Here is a 20643-nt window from a genome sequence, read left to right as displayed (position 1 = left end):
AGATTTCTAAGATGGCACTGGTGACTTGGATTTAATGATGAATCACAAGAAAAAAAGGGAATACTGAACTATTCTGCAATAAGACTTTGCTGTCTTCCTGCACTACTAATATGTCTTAGAGAGACAGTCTACTTCTTGATATCATAGAATCATAATCATAGAATGGCCTGGGTTGAAAAGGACCACAATGATCATTGACTTTCAACCCCCCTGCTGTGTGCTGGGTCACCAACCACCAGACCAGGCTGCCCAGAGCCACATCCAGCCTGGCCTTGAATGCCTCCAGGGATGGGGCATCCACAACCTCCTTGGGCAACCTGTTCCAGTGCGTCACCACCCTCTGTGTAAAAAACTTCCTCCTAATATCTAAACTAAATCTCCCCTGTCTCAGCTGAAAACCATTCTCCTTGTCCTATCACTATCCACCCTTGTAAACAGCCATTCCCCCTCCTGTTTACATGCTCTCTTCAAGTACTGGAAGGCCACAATGAGGTCTCCCTGTTGCCTTCTCCAAGCTAAACAATCCCAGTTCCCTCAACCCTTACCCTAAGGAAAGGTGCTCCAGCCCTCTGATCATCCTAGTGGCCCTCCTCTGGACCCACTCCAAGAGCTCCACGTCCTTCCTGTGCATTTCATTTTACTTGTATCATTCCCAACATATAACGAAAATGTTAGCCAAAATCTCTTACCGGAGGTCCAGGTGGTCCAGGCTTCCCTGGAGAGCCTTCACTACCCTAGCATAGTGAGAGATGTATATAACTTTAATTTAATATAACTGTTGTTCAGATCTATTCCATTCCCAAATTGTGATGGCCATTATGACAATAAACAAGAGATACAGTCAGTAGGACTAGGTAATATCAAGAATGAATTATCCTGCTTAAGCTTTAGGCAAATTTAGGCTCTTGTTCTGTTAGTTAGTGATGCTTCACGCGTAGTAACTTCCTCATGGCAAAACAGTTGTGGCAATAGGGTAGTGAAATACTTCATATAAATTCATATAAATTTCTAAGCAATCAATAGATAGAAGCTGTAATTCATTTTATGTTTTGAATATTGTTTTGCTAAAGACAATCCTCAATTTGATCATCCACAGATAAATAAAGACAAGTTTATTCAGAAACATGTTGGGTAAAGGAAAGGTCTTTATTAGGGGCTATAATGAATATCTTCTTGACTTTTACTTCAAAACACTTATCTGTAGCTGTAGTCTGTTTTGCTGAGATGCACTGAACTGCTTACATCAGGAAAAAAAGTTTCTTAGGTTTTGCCCCAGCAGAATAGCGGGTGCTTTGAGCAATACAGACATTTTAATGTCAAAATTTCCAAGCAAGATCTTTTCAAAATTTCATCACTAAGATTCAGTTAATAATTCCGTATAATTTGGAATAGGTCTATCCAAGTTTTTCACTCACTTCATTGGATTTTAATAACATTCTTCATTGAGACACTTAGGCTGCAAATTTAAAATTATTAAGGTGGAAAAAGTCAAGCTGAGCATACAACAGTAATGATTAACTCACCATAAGAATATACATTTTTAATTACAATCATATTCTAATAATTTCCAAATCATCTTATGATTGAAACGTCAAGCAACAAATTGAAGGATTTATAGTATTTCATTAAGAGAGAAAATACTCTATTTTAGAACTTTTCAAATGTGGTCCTCAGATAAAGGAAGAAGAATGTACATAACCTGGCTGTGGTTCAGTTCATCGCTCTTAAATGATCTGACTTCTGGCCTTTTCACTCAGTGACACACTAGTTATGGAGAACTGACTTTCTCATTCTCAAATGCAATAGTAAGAGGCTGCCTTCCTCTAAGTTTTATGATGCATAATGAAAAAACAGCTATGATTAGGTCTCAGCCAATGATAGAGATGTACATGCTTCAAGAAGCTGGTCAAACACTGCATTTCTAGAGACTTTATTCAGTACTTTAAAACTGTAAACACGAAAAGAACAAAACCTTGGTTTGTTTTTTTTTTTGCAGTGTATTATTTAAAAAGGAAATACCCTCGGTAAATTATTTCTATCATGGCCAGGAAGGAGACAGTTCTCAACTCATTTTTATGCTGAGGATATTTCATAGCTTTCCAAAGTACAATTTCCTTTTCTTATTCATACCAAGTTCAAAGTTTTATAGAGTATTAGTATAATCACAGTCCATGCACTATGACTGGAAAAGCCCGAGCCATAGCTAAGAAAAAAAATTAAGAAATATATCCATGTAAAAAATGTAAAAATTATCTCAAAATATATTTCGATATTCAGTTTTTCTGCTGCTGCATTTCAATGACTTGTGGTGCCCAAGAAATTAATTTGACCTTTTAGTTATAATGGAAGCACTTGATAAAAGAATATATATATAATTGATAAAAAAACAGTACTGTAACAGTGTAAATTAATTATAAAGGAAGCTTTAATACTTTTGCAGAATATCTGTATTGAGTAACTTCCAGCTTTTGAAGAACATTAAAGTATGCCTTTAAGTTTGACTAATACACTGGAAAAAGAATGAGAAGCAGAGCAAGTAGTAATTCATAATACACTACTTGACAATGTTTTTTTCAATTTCTTAATTTTATATAACATATTACAGTTAGAAAACATTCCCTGAAACTCATATATACCCAAGGTTTATTCTTCAAAATAGAAGCCTTTATGTTTGTTTGGAGAAAGTATTTGTAATCCAAGACAAGAAATAAAAATTCATTTGAAAATGAGAAGTCATGTCTGCATTGTGTTAAAAAAATATCAAAAACACAACAACAAACCAAAACCCAAAGCATGGTAAAAGGATCACAAAACCTACACAGATCTTTATCAAAACTAAAAAGAAGGAATACCTTTTCGCCTTTTGACCCAGCAGGACCAGGATGCCCAGGTCTTCCCATTGCTCCCTGCACAATACAGTATCAGTTTGTATTAGTTAAGAAACATCACAAAACTGCAATTTGCACTGTACCTTAGTTTTTAAAACTTGTACTTTCCGAAGGTCATTTAAAACTAGTTACACTTTTCCTCCAGGTTTCAATATTTCTCTTCTCTGTCTGATGCAAAAGCTGTGTTCTACTGATAAGCTCTGCGAAGGGTAAAACTTGTGTTTGTGGTTGTATTTTCACCTTGTACAGACTAAATGCTCTGTCCCTAAATGGTAACTCTTGATACTGTGAAGGATCATGTTTTTTTGCTAAAATGTTAATTTATGTATTCCACATTAAGCTTCCAAAATGTGCTGCAATTAGGGAAGCATTAGTACTGTCAACAACCCAGCATTAAGCAATGATCACACTAACTAAAACAGTCTCATTGTGCAAGTAGAAAATTAAAAAAAAATAAAATCCCAAGAGAGGTTTTCTCCAAAATACCAGTATTTTTCAGGATTAGTTTTTCAGTGACTTCAAATAGTAAGTTAATGAATTCTCAAGACTTTATAATTATTTGGTTTCTGCATTTAATGCTTTGAGGATTCCCGGTTAGAAATATTTTTTAGATTTTTATTAATAACACTATTACAGTAACTAGGGTATAAATAATTAATTAGCTGCTAGTTTGTCCATCTTGTCTTTCAAATTCATGAAGTCTCTAGTAAGGTCAAAACACTGAAAGCATTTGGGTCACATAAACTTTGAATCCAGACAATGGCAGTATTTTTGGAGACATCAACTCACAACATAATTTATTTTAATACAGCCACTGCGGGTAAGATTTCATTGTCACTCTCCTAAAAGCCAAAAGGAGGTGCAAGAAGATAAGAATAAGAAGTTTTGATATGTAATTATAGCAACCTTTGTAGAGAGAAATTAGGCAACAAATAATACCACATGCTTACAGACGGTCCACTGGGTCCTGGTACACCAGGCAGTCCAGGAACACCTTGAAGGCCCTGAAAATTAGAGGTACACATGTCAATATCCTCTCCCATGTTATAGCCTCAAAAAATGACTTATATTTAGCACATACATCACTGTTACAACAACAATGAAGCACATTTTCATCTACCAGGATATCAATATTTTTTGGAATAAAAACAATGTACGCATACACGAGGATTTCAGACAAGTCTGCTTTGCAGTACACTTTCCTCTGATCCACTGGGCTTAGTCAGATGAAATTTTAGCTATATGACAGTCATGTATATATGTCTAAGCTAATTGCTCTTGATTCCCCTCATAATCCATAGGGAGAATTAAGCTCCACCTAATAGTATATAATGGAAAATACTGTATGTACTTTAAATTCAAATATTTTATTTCCACTTAATAGTAACTGCTGAAATGACTATTCCCATCAAACTATTTGCCTTACAGAATATTTCTCAAAGTGAATGCTAAATAGGAAGTAACACAATCAAAGCAAATACCTTATAAAATTAAATATTTTGTGAAAATACTTGGCATTTACCTTTTTATTGCTTTATCTCATACTCTTAAAAATTAGCATTTAGATTTATGCAAGGCATTAAAATATATAAATGAGCATAAACCTTTACACAAATATGAAATAGATTTTACTTATTTTAATAATAGTGCTTAATCTTGTTGAAAACTCAGATTCAAGGGCTATCTGCAGTAATACATTATTATCCCAGCAGTTTTAAATAAGCAGTTTAATATTCTATGCACTTTCCTCTTGGTCTAGATTCACATAATAGTATATTGGCTACATAAATGAAGTAATTTTACCTCATCACCCTTCTCTCCAGCAAGTCCAGGAAATCCACGTTCACCTTTGCTTCCCTATGAAAACAACATTCACACAAATGTTTTCTATTAGAAAACAATGAATTTCATGCTAAGGAGAGCATGAAATTTTATGACCCACATTTAATATATACGAGTACAAACATAAAGTGACTAAAACAAGAAAAAAACAAAGCTCAATACTACCCGTGAGTCTTAAAATGGATTCCCACTAAGGTGAAAAGAAAGTAATATTTTTTACCTGATAGGTAAATTGGCATAAAAAGACTAATGGAGATATAGCCTTGTCTTCAAACACTAAAGGGTTTAAATGCTTGCCCACAGGGAGAATGTATACTTTCAATTAATTAAGTTCTACTGTAGGAAATTAACTTTCCATGCCATGAGATATTTTATCAGATTACAGCAAAACAGAATTTTGATTGACATCAGTGAAAGTTCAAGTCCCAGCCAAACTGCTGAGTTAGTCCAACAGGGAATAATTTGCAACGGCACAGAAGATCTGGTTGTTACACACTTGAGAGAGAAGTTTCCTTCTTTACTGCAAGATTCCTGCATGACTGACTCACTTAAGCCAATAGATGGCAATGCACTACTGGACAATTAAATCTGAGCTAAGTTTAACTAACAAGGCACAGAAAGTTGCACTGGCTTGGGACTTAGTTCCCAAGCTGTTTAGCTCAATTCCCAGAAAGAAAGGGCACACTAAGACAGGAAGAGGACTAAACTGCAAAAGCTGTCTGAACCTTTAAGCTGCTCAGGTGCTACAAAAACAGGGATCAGACAAAAAAATTTAAGACTTCTCTGACAGAAAAATCTGGCTTTTGATTTTTTAACAACAAAGCAGAGTAAAATAAGCTCTTCAAAAACTAACCTTTGGCCCTTCTCTACCAGGGATGCCTGGAGGACCTCTTGTGCCTGGATCACCCTAAGGAACAGACACAAGGCAAAGTGATAAGTAAGCATGATAGTGACAGGGTCAGAAGATCTGATCTTTGCAACCACGCTTTCCTGCCTTTGTTACCATCCATAGGTGACTCTTCCATTCATTCTCATGGAGACCGATTCAAGTTCACTAATTCAACCATTTTTTCCAAACATTTTATATGCTAGAAATAGAAGCTTAGTATCAATTAGTTAAAGCAAAACTTTCTAAACAACTTGGAAGAAACAAGTTATTAAAAAAAAAAAAAGAAAGAAAGAAAGAAAAAAAAAATATGAAGATAAAATAAGTTAAAACATGTATCCTTGGCAGAATAATGTTTGAATGCAGAATTTTAGTTAAACTGTTTCCAAAGCTCTTGGTGAGACCATAGAGATGCAGGAAAAGGAAATAAAATTTACAGTAAGTTAACATAATTATTGTTATTGCTAATCCTTAACTTTCCAGTCCAAATCAGTTTTATGAAACAGTAACACTATTTCTTTCAAAAAGAAACACCAGTGCATTTTCAGAAATTGGAAATGAGGCGTTCTACTATCGTTTTTACAACTGAAAGCAGATTGATGTAGACTGAACACAAAGAAAAAGCTTTTGTTGAAGAGGCACTAGAACAGGTTGCCCAGAGAAACTGTGGATGCCCCATTCCTGGAAGAATTCAAGGCTAGATAGGATGGGGCCCTGGGCAGCCTAATCTGGTGGCTAACAACCCTTCCCACAGAAAGGAGGTGTGAAGCTTGCTGATCTCTAAGGTCTCTTCCAACCAAAACCATGTTATGATTCTATATTTCATTTTATAACCTCTGAAAAATTTTACCTTCAGTATAGTACCCATGTCTCCCACCAGTGGCAGTGCAATCTGAAATTACAAGAAACACTTGCAGTTAATCTTTTACACAATGTTACCAATTCAAATAGGTGCTGATTTTTTCAAAAGTTAATATGGCAACTCATATAGCTGATTACATATACATTGGCTGAGATAATTTTTCTATGACAACTCTAAAATTCAGGGCATTCCACATAGTTTTAAAATGTTAAATATCACTGTCAATCCAATCTACCAATGTAATTTTTTCTTGCAGTTTGAACAAAGTTGACACAATACTTGTCCAAAAACCACTAAATTCTATTTTCAAGTCATAATATGTAATTGTCTTTATAGCATACCAACAACAAATCATCCTCACTGGAAATTCTCACAGCCTTTTGTCACCTATTATTTTCAATGTTTTCCTTCTGCTTTCTCCTAGGCTTTGACTCTAATCTGAACTAAATTCTGAACTGTAAAGATGCCAAAGCTAACTTCATTAAATTAGCTCAGGTACTGGAAATAATCCAGCTACAGTAACATGAGCAACATAAGTAAATTTTTGTCCTGCCTTTAAACATTAAGAACCAGTGCAAGAGTCTGTGATGCCACAACCAAATTAATAACAATACTGAAGATAACCCATTTAAATCTCAATCAATAGGTAAACACTATGCTGCAATATGTCTGTATCCTCCGATTTCCAAGTGCTGTTATTAGACTTACATTTAAAGACTTCCTATAAAATCTGATTGAGCCGATTGCTCACAGACTTCAATTATCGGTTCTCATTTCTTCTCGCAAGTGCTAAAACAAAAATAGCCCTGGGCATATGATAAAATTAGACACATTCAAAATTTCTTACTGCTGTTGTTCAGCTATGGGAATCAAACATCAGTTCAAGACAAGAACTGCTGAATATACCCAATTTAACTATAATCAGGAATAGACTATTTACTCCATTTGAAAGCATGCAGAGAACAACTGCTTTAACTTCTGTACTGTTTTAAGACACAGGACCCAAGACATGCAGTTTGACAGGGTCCTGAAGTTCAGTTGCCAGGGCACACAGTTAAGAGACTAAGTCTACTGCACTTGTGACATACAGCTCATGTGCTCTGTGAATATAGCAAGTCCACACATAATGCACACATAATGTAAAGTCGCAGCTGCATATGTGCATCTCTAAATGAGTGCATGATACATCCTGGGCTTTCAAAAATGTTACAATGGCCTTCATTTTCCAGCCTTACTCCTGGTTGCTACATCTTCCTTGAAAAAAAAAAGAGTATTCCAAGAGTAATAAATGCCATTAGTATGTTTTAGCATTCAGATCTGTTGTTTAGTAGTGGCATCACATTTTTTACTTACCTTTAGTTTACAGCGCACTGCGCCTTCCAAAACCTATTCAATTTATGGATCTTGCTTTTCATATTAAGCGGTTTATACTCATTGTCTCAAGTTTCATCTTGTAGACTTCAGAATGTCTCTGAATTTTAGACATTGGTTTTATCTACAAAAACCTAAGCAATTTTTTCCAGTTCCATGGCAGTTTGTATCTACTTATTCAAATAGAACAAAAACATTGAAAAGAACCATGCATGGGAGAGACCTCTCTTTCAGAGTTCTACAAATGTCTGCTGATAGACACTGATATTTATATTTTTGATAAGCACTAACTATATGGCAGTTACTTCCACAGCATTTTTTGCTTGCATATGAAAACATCATGAGGACAGTTTCAAAGTTTTAAGCAAATCAAGATACATAACAGCACTATTTCCCCATCCTTCCCAAGAAAGTTAACCTTTCAGAAATGGAAATATGATTTATTCCATGATTGATTCTTAACAAAATAATGCCAGCATTCTTGTATTTCCATGTAATCGTTCTTATTAGTGTTTAGAATTAAATATATATATATTACTAAAGCAATCAAGCTTGTTTCAACTTATCTATTATATGTAGGTTCCTCTCTCTCCTTTAATGAAAATATGCTCTCTGTTCACATCTCTCCATTCCTCAAAAGCCCCATCTTTCACAAAATACTCAAAGGTAACTGCTAATCATTTAGAGACTTCTTTGTTCATCCCTCAGGTGAATTTCACCAGCTATTCATGCTGTAACTAAAAATCTTTAGCTCTTTTTTCTATTAAATTAACTAAAATTAATATAATGTATTTTCCAAAACACAGGGTTTTTTTTTCAGTGGACAGTGAAAAGCCACTGAATTACTTGGCTTTGTCTGCAGAGTCTGTAATTTGATCTCCTTGATTATTAATTATAAGACTGGACATGTTCTAATAATTGCATTCAGAGTGCATGTTTCTTGGTTTTACATCCATTCCTGACAGTAGATCACTTATATCTCAACCTTTCTGACTTGAGTTCTATTTCTGTACTCACTGCTAGTATAAAACCTGCTTTTGCTTGATGATCTTAGTCCTCTGGGAGCTACAGATGCTGTCAAGTGCCTTTTAAAGCACTGGAACTGTTGCTGCTGTATGCTCAAGGACTGCTGCAGACATGATTTAAATGGGGAGAATAGTCCAGCCATGTAGTCAAAACTGTATCATACAACCAGAAAAGGCTTGTTGCATTGACCAGCCCAGATGATCAAAGTATGCGTAATGGCTAGATTCCCAGTCTGTCTATTTATTTATTTTTTAGAAAGCTTTTCTCTCTGAGACAAAATCTTTGTGTGATTTTGTGACTAGTTTACTCTTCAATAAGCTCCTTGCTCTCAGTTCTTAGGCATACTTGTGGACTGCTGTGCATATGTACCATCAAATGTTTAATTGAAAGTATCGTTTATTTTACTGCCTAATGCATTCCTGCAGCAGTTAAAAGCTCTCAGCTCTTCACAGGCTGTCAGTAGTCTGCAGACCAGCTTGGAAATCCTGCATGAGATTTGCATGACTGAACACTTGGAGATGTAAATCATTCCTAAGACATAAAGTAAGTCTCTGCATCTGAAGAATACATGCGATAGTCAGGTATATGAAGAACTGTTACCTCAAGCCACAAACAGACTGAGGCCACTGCCTTTAATTCAGTGAGAAGGCCAAATTCATGCCTTGGCAAAGAAAGGAGATTTTGCCAAAGGGTAAATATTCTAATGTGAAGTTTTATTTTCTTTTATGTACATATATATTTGTATATATATATATATATATATAAAAGCATTATTATCACTGAACATCACTGTTTTAGTTTTAGTTTTTTTTTTTTTAATTGTGTATTTAACTAAATACTAAACCAAGATCACAAGTGAGTTTAGTAATCTTTTTTAAATATTAAGCTCTAGTTTTGGTTTCTTCCAACTAACTGTGGCTTTTATTCTGCTAATGGAATATATTCTAAAAATAGCTCAGGAAAATTGGAAAACATTTGGCATTATAAAAGCTTCAGCAAGCATTTGTTTCTAGCAAAAGTTTGTTTTTTGAAAGCTCTAACGTAGCTGTGAGGGCTCAAGATAGGAGCAGGAATAAAGAGTCTTCATTTGCAAACTTAGCAAACATGCACATGGGACTCTCTTGTCTCCGGTATATAATACTAACTAATCTCTAATGGTACTATTTGGCCTGAGGCATACGTAGATCTTTTGGATCTTGCAGTGTTAGACTTCACAAAATCATAAAGCTGTAACACTGGTGCATATTATATCCAAGAGGAGACAAATATCTAAAATATATCGAAGGATCAGAACATTTTTTCCCCTAAAACTCACTTTTTCATTATTGTTAGAGGGAATTTATCACATGAAAGACTGACATCTCAGAATTTCTTTGAATATTATTATCTTCCTTTTGTGGCATAGCAAAATTAACTGCAGAATACAAAACTTCCTTCTTTCTCACTCTTTCAAAGGAATTAATCAAGGTCTGCTTCCAAAAATTTGCATTATAAGCAGCTCCTTCTGAGGCTGAGGAGCATGGTGCCAAGTTACAGCCTAGCAGAAGTGCTAGTATACAAACATTCACATAAGACCTGAAACAAGGCATTTATCCCTTTGAAGTCAACATAACATTAATTTATATAGCAATAAAACCACGTAAAACAACAACAACAACAGATATAATCCTAAATTAATCAAATTAATTTAACAAATTGGACTTTCAGGCTTTACCCGGTTATCTCCTTTAAAATTAAAATATTCTCACCAAAGCAACTATACAAGCTTTCCACATATACATACTGGATCGCCTGGAGGGCCTGGTAGTCCTGGCTTTCCATCTCTTCCTGGAGTGCCCTAGAAATAAATTGAAAATGTGGCAGCCTTAAATCACTGACAGGGGGAAAAATTACTTTTTACTGCACATAGACAGGTACTTACATTAATACCGGGGGTACCTGGAGTTCCTGGTAATCCTGGAGGCCCTCTAGGGCCCTGAAAGAAGGAACAGTCTTTTAAGATTTAAGAACATTCTCCTTTTACTGCAAATCTCTTTAAAGTAATGGCTTTGTTTTGTTTTGCTTTCATGTTAAAGAGAAAGCGTGTATCCTACCTGGATGCCTGTAGATCCAGTTGGCCCTATAGGACCCTATAAGAAAACACCAAAGAATAAATAATCAGTACCTACCCTTTCTGGGACAAGGGAGATAAAGCTGATTAAAAAATACACTCAGTATGGGATAATGGCTCAGTTCACATTGCAAGAAACACTGGTTGTAAGGTTGTAAGGTTTGGTTTTAAATACAGATCTAATTTTACCTAAATTACAGAGATCATGATTTTTCTGAGGTATGATTTTGAGGGCAAGTAATGGCAAATAAGAATGATCTGTGATAAAATGTGTTTTCAGTAATTTATAAGATAAAAAACTGTTGAGTAAAAAATAATTAAATTATTTAAGCATAATTGAGAATGAAAATACGTACCTGAATAAATTATTTTAAATTATATTTAAATTCAAATTTCAGCATATATCTCCAATCTCTTTTCTCAAACTTCTCCTCTCTGAGTCCTGCTAACAAACTGAAATGTACTGCTTGAATATACTGGCCTAGTCTGATGAGAGATTACCCAATTCACCACAGTAGAACTCATGCAATAACACCTTCAATCTCTATGAGTACTTTTTTTATTAAACAATCCACAGACAGTGTAGATGCTATATTATTTAAAGGCACTAGAAAGAAAGAAAATCGAGAAACAAACTAAATACTTGAAGCAGTTATTACAAGTTTTATTTAGTTTGAATTACTTAGATACCAACTTGTTTCATATTTAAATTTAAACTGCATAGAGATGCATGAAAGCTGTTCAATATGAGAACGTCACTATTTCCTGACATAGTATCTGGACACTGTAAGGTTCTTGTTTATAAACAGTAGATTTAAGCTTGTAATTAGCAGTTATCACAAGTGCCAAAGCTTGAAAGAGCTGATGTAAAGCCTCCCACATCTTTTCCATGTGTATTTTCCTCTTCCAGTACTGGCATGGGTTTCAAAATGCCATCATGTGCAGCGTAGAATGAATCTTTTTTCTTGTACCTCTACTCACTCTGGACTTTGCTGACAACTGCAACCTACAACTGCTTAGAAACAAACACAATTAGTCTGAAGGTGTGTCAACATCATTACTGGTTTGCCAGTAATGTAGCCATTGATTCTCTCATTTCTTTAGGCTTATTCTTTTCAGTGAGCACTAGATTTGAGTGGGTCTAGATAAAGGGAAACGTTGCTGAGCTGTGAATTGAGTCAGAATGGAGTTCATGTTACAGTTTCTCAGTGATGTACAGTGAGAACCCAAATTCTGGGCACTGGTATACTTACTGGTGATCCCTGAATGCCTATTCCAGGAGGCCCTATCTCTCCAGGAGCTCCTTGTAGACCAGGCAGTCCTCTTTCTCCCTACAAAGGTTACAAGGCTTTCAGTTAAAACAGGTCGGAAAATGCAAACTAGTTTATTACCCTGTATTTACAGAAACAGTAATAATTTTTTATACCTTTGGTCCTCGTGGACCTGGGTTTCCAGGAATACCAGCGGAACCCTAGGGAAAAAAAAAACAACAGCAACACAGCAAGAAAAACAAGAAAACACAAATTATGTTTTGAAATGAAAGAGACCAGGTGAATTTTATTGCCAAAACTAGTCAGCCTTTATGAGTAAACTATGGTAGATTTACATATGCCTTCCTTGTTAACAGTACTGTCACTAGGATCCCTTGTAGGTCTTCCACTAACAATACTATCTATTTTAATGTACTTACAATAACACTATAATATATATTTCAAGTTTGAAATCACATCTGAAAATTACTTGTTCTTACTGCATTGCTTTCACTGCACAGTGAAAATTCTTTAACAGTTATCCCCACAAGAAATAAAGCCACAAAAACTTTTTCAAATCACAGACTTACTGGTCTTCCAGGCAGACTTGGTCCAGGAGGCCCCACCTCACCTTTTGGACCTGGGTGTCCAGGAGGTCCCATGATCCCACCAGGATCACCCTACAAGATAAATATGAATCATGACTCAAAATTATCAAGATTATCCTAGAATGCACCAGTACTTTGAGAAAGAACTGAGAAAGAAAATTTGCAAAGCTTTATACAGCCCTGCATTTCATAACCAAAAATCATTTCCATAGATTTATCAAATTTATCACATTTAATTCCACAGAGGTTCTGCTCCCTGCATCTATAAGAACTCAGCTCTCAGGAGGCAGGAAAATCCTGTGCTTTGTTCTCTGAGTGCATTATTCATAGCTATCAACAAACTTCTGAAAGTCTTCCATACATGTATGGAAAATATATTTAAAGCTTCAATTTTCTATCAAAAATATATTTCCTTCAAAAAACTACAGAAAAAGAGGCATAGACCATAGCACCCATAATATTAACCACATTTTCTCAATTTTCCATGCTTGTAATTTATCTGATCTACATTTCTCATGTCCCCAGCTCTCCAAAATGCAGGTTGTCACTAAGCCCTGACGATTCTTCCAGTGTAGAAATGTCAGACTCACTCCATCTTTCTCTGTCCCTCTTCACTGCACTCCTGTTCGCACTTCTCATTTTCTGTGCCCTTTGTTACGTTGTCCATGCTGCTGCATAATTGTCTGTGGTTCTTTCTGATTTCACTACTTCCCATTTTGAAAGATTAGTATGCTTTTGGTTGTTATTCCACAATTATTTTCCCTTCTGCCTTTTCATTGCGCTTTTTTTTTTTTTTTTTTTTTTGAAGCTGTTAAATGATTTTATTAATTTCCTCTGTATCCCAAGATGTATAAATATCATAACACCTCACATAGCTCACAGTGTGCCTGCACAGTATCTTTTCTCCCCCTCCCTACACACAACATATACACACATAACTCTTGTTGATGAAGCTGAATTCCAACCAAGAGGCTGTCTACCCAGCACAATACAATGCCATAAAGAGATCCCAGACTTGGCTCAGGTCTGCCTCAGCGCTCTGCCATGATGAATAAGTCTGGCCATGAAGCATGATTTTAGACATTAGCCTCATTAGGGCACAACACTGAGAAGGTATCCTATTGTCAGAACTTACACTGGTATTTCTGCATGGCACATTTTTATTGTAAGAGTCCAACTTAACCTCTCTGGAAATAATACTTAAATTATGACTCTGAAGAGCAATTGGGTTGACAAACTGGCCTGCAATATAATCATGGAGGCGGTAATTGCTGCTTGTACACTTCTAAATCAATTCATAAAGCTGCTGCACAGATGCACTACAGGTGAACTGAAACAGTCTTTACAAGACAGTCTAATAGCCTCTACTATACCAATCTTAATTAAGAACAGTTAGAATATACCTTTTCTCCTTTAACTCCGGGCATTCCTGGTAACCCATGCTCTCCTGGTAAGCCCTGGAATTAATACAATAATAATAAAAATGATAAAATATTCCAGTGTATATATATTAATAAAATAAACCATTTTTATATCTATTCTCTTCAAATCTAAAATTACAGATGAAAACGATTATTCACTGTACATTAGTACTGACCCATAATGCTGAAGAGTACTAATTAAATAATGCCTCATTAAGAAAATTTCTGAGTCATTTCTTCTCTAGATCAATATTTAATAATCAACATTATTTCCTGGACCCTTTCAGGACAGAACTGCAAAGGCTTTTTTTTTCCTTTTACATTTATTTCAAAATGTTCCCATGTCTTGGAAACCAAACTTTTTTTCAAGGGAGCTGGTTGTAGATACCAACTTGAGTTTTAAGTAACAGTAAGTAAATTAATCCTGCATATTCTTTTGTAATTTCTAAATCTTCTCGCGACTTTTCACATTTTAACTTCAGTATCTTCTGTTGCTCTTTTATGAAAGATTTCTTATAAATATAGTGAAATGAGATAAAATAAAACAAACAGAAACTGTTTGAATACTTTGGAAGGTTAAATGAATAGCTGATTCTCTTACTATGCTTGAATAGATACAGGAAACTTCTGTCATAACTCTTCTATTTTATTCAGCCAACTATTGTATCAAACTTTTTTATTTCCATAGTAAATGTCAAAAACTGATGAAATCAAATAGTCACATCTAAGAATGGTGTTTAAATGCAAACGAAAAACCACCTTTCTGAGAAAGACACAGAAATACATATTGCTTTTACTGTTTTCACAGTGGAAAACATAGATTTATAAACATCTGTATATGAAGTAAGATGACACATCTGTGCCAACAATGAGGATTCAACAGCTGTGTTCACTCTCTCTGTTGTATTCTGTCCTTAATATAGACAGCTACTTGTTACAACCAGTCTTTTAAACTAAAAGAAAAAAAAAAAGATACCTGAAGAATATTCTGCTTATACCAAATCACTAAAAAAATATATGCAAGTTTAAATTTATTGATTGTAGAGCAGACATGGTGTCCATGTACATGTACACATCACTCCTCTTGGAGGATTCCACAGGCTGTGATCTCATGGTTCAAAATGTCTGCATCCTGCTTGTGCCATCACTTGACAGCCTGTAGTGAATCTGGATATTGGGGTTTAAGTATGGCTGAGATGAGAGCTTTTGTCCTTGATTATTTCACACTCTCACTCACTTGTTCCTGTGTTAGTGTTACATTCATTAGTTGTTGACCTTCCTTTCCATCAAGGAGAATGCTGTTCATTCAAGGTAGTTGCGAAGCAAGTTGCCTTCATTACCAGTCCTAGTGGCTAAGTTCCCTGAGTGTTTGCTAGCAAACCTTTCCATGCATCTCCCTGATCTCCACAGCATTCACTGGTTTCTAGAACCGTTATTCTAGCCAAGATCTTTCATCTGAGCACAGCTCTTCTCAGGAGCTCTTTTTTGACACCACTTCTTCTGCCTGGTACTCTCACCTCTTGATTGTTTCTGTCCAAGTAGTATTTACATGTGCAACTGATGATCAGTTTCCACACTGGTGAGTCTCTCTTATGTCTCTATTAACTGAAGAACCCATTTGTGTCACCTCTGTTTAGTACAGGTGCTATTAGAATTTAAAAGCAGATCCTACCATTGCATTGAGCAAGCTGTACCTTTGTGATTTGAGAGGTTCAGGTTTTGACACTGTCACACGCATACAAGCATGCATACTATCTGCCACCTGTCAGTGTTCCCTATTTAAGCTATTTTTCACCAACAGCAGCCATAAATGGCTTTCAGTTCTTTCTGACTGTCAGCAAGTCTCTATACATTTCATTTGGAATACCAATTGACAATCTTTAAATTAATCTTTTTTTTTTTTTTTTTCCCATTCTCTACAGGAGTATTTTAGTAATTTAATAGTAATTCAATAAAAGAGTTTTCTGTTAATTTCTTCCCAAGTAATATTTCTACTCTGTTTAAAGATTTAATGCTGCTCCTGTTTTAAAAGAATTAGGTAAAGGATGAGTCTGGTTCTGAATGAGTTTTGCTCATAAATTTGGCCTAAATGTTAAGACAATAAACACATTTTTTTTTATTCTGTTCCTCTTATTAATCTTTGCTCTTTTTTTTTTAACGAGAAATAAACCAAATCAGGATATTTAGAAAATACAGACAGAAAAAATAAGGAACACAATATGCTTTAATCCTTGGAGTACTCCTACTTTCCCTATTTATTCTCATTTTGCTCCACACTGTTTTTCCAGCTCATGGATACAATACTTTTTACACTTTGCCAGAGATTCTCAGTTTTCACCTAATCTTGTGAGGGAAGAGAAATTTTTGTAGAGTTAATTAACTGTCAACTAAAAAAACAAAAAAATAGTATCACAATTCTCACATACTCATGCAGACAGTAACACGAGGACAGAAAGAACATAAGCAAATCACAGAACTTTATGCTGAGGCGCAGAACCTCACTGTGCTTTGACGGCTGATTTCTATAGTGCCACTCAAGAGAGGCGGACCTGTAGTGTGTGTCACTGTTTGACCAGCTAACTGCTCACATGCCACACTTACACAGTTTGATGAAATTACACAATACGTACAACTTCTCCAGGCTCTCCCCTGGGTCCTATAGGTCCTGGAGGTCCTTGCAGTCCCTGTAAGATGATATTGTGCACACTTGAGATAAAAGTCATCCCTTTGGAAGTTAATGTGTACTTTCAGATACAGGCTACTGAAATAACTTGTTACTGCTATGGAAATCCAGGTCACCATCATATTTTATACCATCTGGAAGAGGCTTGTAGAGATCCAAAGGATCATGAGGGTTTGCATCAAGTCATCTTTTTATCTCTGTTTTGCATACCCATTTTTTCCTATATTCTAGAGTCTCTTAGTGCTCTAGTCTGTCTCATTAGCTCTTTTCTGAGAAGAGAATGAGCATCTGCCACATAATTCAAAAACCACTTCTATATCTATGTTTTCTGGGAAGACTTCAGCTTGTTTTGTCTCTTATAATGCATATACTTATTATTATTTATGCTTATACTCCAGTGTAAGGAGTTTACTTAGTAGAGAAACATTTTTACGACTACAGGGGGCTACAGGTCTGTGGACTCACATCTACATCACCTGTGATGCTTTTTGATGATCTAGGGAGCTTGGGTATCAGCATATAATTAAATTCATACACAGCCTACAACAAAGTCTGGAGTTACTATGTTAATTCTACAAAGATACTTTTTACATACCTTAGATCCTGGATTTCCCATGAGACCCGGTGGTCCAGGGTCACCCATTTCACCCTAATGGTATTTTTTGAGAAAATAAAAGCTTTGTTGTTACATCTCTCAGAACCAGTTACGTATACTAGAAATATATACAGCACGTACTAGTAAAAAAAAATACCTTATTTCCTTTAGATCCCTCCATTCCAATTTCTCCCTGAAAACAGCAAATATGAACATAAGAAGTCAAAACTTAAACTAAGATCAAATAATAATTCAATTCTCTACCATAAAATACTGCAGTTGCAAACTTAAGAATTATTGAGAAGAGAATTAAAGAATTTCTGATGCCTTGTGGAAACTTTCCTCTTTCAAACTAATTCTGCCTGCAGGTTTTGCTAGAGGTTTCAAGAACAATTGCTTGAATTGTTTGCTTGAGATCTTCTCCAGTCTAAAGCTTATTTTTTCCTAATAAATCACTACTTGTGACATAACATTCATCTCCAAAACAATGCATTATTACAGGGTGCCTTATTTTGGTTATTATAATATGTTTATCAGAAGTATCTAAGCAACCTTCAGTTGTGTACGAAAAAATATAACAAGCTTCTACCCAATGTCACAAGAGAGGACGATAGTTAATTTAAAAAAGCAACACATGTAAACAGTCACTTAAAGAATAAGTGTTCTTAAAATAACATCCCCAAATAGTGAGAAATTATGAACACATAAAATGGCTATAAAAGTACTCCCACTGTTAAATGCTACACTATGGGAACCATTAAAATAATGGCCCACACATAGTTTTGTGAAATAAATGGAAGAGAGAAAAAAAACCTTCAGGGAACAAAAAAAACTGTGTAGTTTAAGCTCAGCTCAGGGACAGTAACAACTGACAATCCATCTGTCTCAACAGAAATGGTGAAAAACTGGGTACTGTGCCACATCTCAATGTTTTATTTATAACTGGTTTGAATTTGATGCATGTGTAAGGAAATGGTAAACATGCTATGATACAAAATTACTGAATCTAATGGAAGTATACAAATAAAAGAATTGCTAAGTGAACATCATACAAAAAAAAAAAAAAGAAAAAAAAAAGGAAAAAAAAAAGAAAAAAGGAAAAAACCCACATGAAGTGTACATCATTCCCATAGACAGTTAAAAGTGTAGTTATACTCACTGGATCTCCCTTGTAACCTTTTTCTCCCTATGAAAAACATAAAGGAAGTGATAACACAGGGTTATTTTCAATCAGTAAACAGTGCAGGTGTGTCTGTTTTTTAATCTATATAAAATATATAAAATATAAATACATGGACTGCAATAGTTTCTGTGAGAGATACACATCTATACACATCTATTCCTCAGTAAAAACACTTTGAAAACCTCAGCTGAAATAAGATGTTATTGAACTGAAGATGTTACTGAATAGCAAAATTAGGACTGTTGTGAGCTTTGGAACAGTGAAGTTTACTTGCATGTGTAAATATTTTCTCAAGGTAAAACTTGAGAAAATTACTAAGGGCATTCAGAAGCTGACATCGTTTCCTAAGGCTAAATAACCATCTCTTGACATTGAGTACATTCTCCAAGATTTGATCCATGCATTCAGACACTTTCTAGCATGACACAGAAGCACAGAAATAATGAATTAACTTACCTTTTCACCCTTTGCACCTGGCATTCCTATTTCTCCTTTCTGACCCTTTAAACAAAATATATTATATTTAAAATCTTTTTATTCTAACAAACAGAAAAACTCCTCTTTTGTTTCATCTGTACTCTGTTTTGTGTAGGGCACAAAATCTTAACTTTCACTGCAATGGAAAATGGTGACTGAAATATCTCCAAATTTATTTAAACAACTACATTCTAAAGCAGATCTGTAGGCTTCTCAGTATGAACTGCACTCAGTGCTGTGACAGTCACAGTGCTTCTATTTTTTTTCTTCCTCCAAATTTAAAAGCAGACAACTGACAAAAAATCATTCCACTGATTAAACAGGACAAATGCCTACAGACAATATAATGTCATATGGTCAGAATTTGACCTCCATGCAATTCTTACAGGCTGATAGTGTTTTTGGTATAGTAAATTCCATTACAGAGAAACTACTTTTAATGGTCATGATTTACCATTAAAATATTACCTGAATTTTGAATTATTTGGAGGCTTGTGCCCCTAGCAGGCAGTTTCATTTCAGTTCTTTCCAGAGAGGGTTATGGAAGCCACACATAATTCTTCCTGTGTTTTCCCTTTTTGGCTATCATAGATTAGAGGGCAGAGGTTTACATGCAATACCTGCAGGATAGCATACCATCTGGACATTGCACTACACCAATCAAAGAGTGACATGTCTAAAATCTATTCCTTCAAGGACCACTGTGATAAATTAGATATACTAAGGTAAAGGTGGCACAGAAAGGTTAGATAGCAGCTTCAAAATCTCTCCAAATTTCATCTGAAATTCTTACAATTTCTCCCTTTTGGCCTTCAGATCCAGGGGTCCCAAGTAATCCTATTAGTCTTGGATCACTCTGGGAAGAAATATTATAACAAAAATTATGTCAACATTGATTTAGGATTTTGTTACCATAACAATCGCATTCAATTTGCCAGTACATAAACCCAGAAGTCCTAATTTACTGTCAGAGAAGAATACTAAATTCCCATACAGTACATGTAAGTAATGTATTGCAGCAACACATACTTCTTCATGCATTCATATTCCACTCACATTTGCAGATCACATACAAAAGCATAAGAGGCAAATATCTATGCTGAATATTGCTATGCAAATTTGTGATTTTTTTTCCTCTTAAATTAGTTCAAATAATATATTTTTATGTTAATTATTTCAGTTCTTTTCTCAAGTATGTTTGAAAAGAACAGCAAACATAACTATGACAAAAACACAAGTCTTTTTTGAGCAGCATGGATTTTCATTACAGTAGTGAGACAGAAAGAGAATTAATATGTTCAACAGACTTCTCACATTGCTTCTCATAGAAAACAGATCTAAGGAACAGGAGTTCAGGTTGTATGTTTACAAGGTACTTTTGAACTGCACCTATTTATTCTTCTGCACAAAGTAAGGACACAGACTAAGACAAAATAGCAAC

At 35.1% G+C, this 20643-nt stretch overlaps 1 protein-coding gene across 5 annotated transcripts in view; it reads right to left on the bottom strand.

The window, feature by feature from the left end:
- Positions 1-20643, bottom strand: part of COL19A1 (collagen type XIX alpha 1 chain) — a 183385-nt gene that overhangs the window by 21137 nt on the left and 141605 nt on the right. For all 5 annotated transcript variants that reach the window (XM_052673086.1, XM_052672996.1, XM_052673238.1 and 2 more), the window contains 19 exons: positions 19996-20058; positions 19182-19226; positions 18702-18728; positions 17700-17735; positions 17543-17596; positions 16895-16948; positions 14247-14300; positions 12826-12915; positions 12412-12456; positions 12239-12316; positions 10969-11004; positions 10797-10850; positions 10659-10712; positions 6467-6508; positions 5584-5637; positions 4692-4745; positions 3839-3892; positions 2853-2906; positions 690-734 (listed from right to left, as the gene is read on the bottom strand). In XM_052673086.1, the coding sequence (XP_052529046.1) occupies positions 690-734; positions 2853-2906; positions 3839-3892; positions 4692-4745; positions 5584-5637; positions 6467-6508; positions 10659-10712; positions 10797-10850; positions 10969-11004; positions 12239-12316; positions 12412-12456; positions 12826-12915; positions 14247-14300; positions 16895-16948; positions 17543-17596; positions 17700-17735; positions 18702-18728; positions 19182-19226; positions 19996-20058 (993 nt within the window). The remainder of the gene's footprint in view (positions 1-689; positions 735-2852; positions 2907-3838; positions 3893-4691; positions 4746-5583; positions 5638-6466; positions 6509-10658; positions 10713-10796; positions 10851-10968; positions 11005-12238; positions 12317-12411; positions 12457-12825; positions 12916-14246; positions 14301-16894; positions 16949-17542; positions 17597-17699; positions 17736-18701; positions 18729-19181; positions 19227-19995; positions 20059-20643) is intronic.

This window comes from Tympanuchus pallidicinctus, unplaced genomic scaffold, assembly GCF_026119805.1.
Source record: "Tympanuchus pallidicinctus isolate F22 unplaced genomic scaffold, pur_lepc_1.0 scaffold1, whole genome shotgun sequence".
Lineage (NCBI taxonomy): Eukaryota > Metazoa > Chordata > Aves > Galliformes > Phasianidae > Tympanuchus > Tympanuchus pallidicinctus.
Note: the sequence above shows the minus strand (reverse complement) of the source record. Positions and strands in the feature narration are given on the sequence as shown.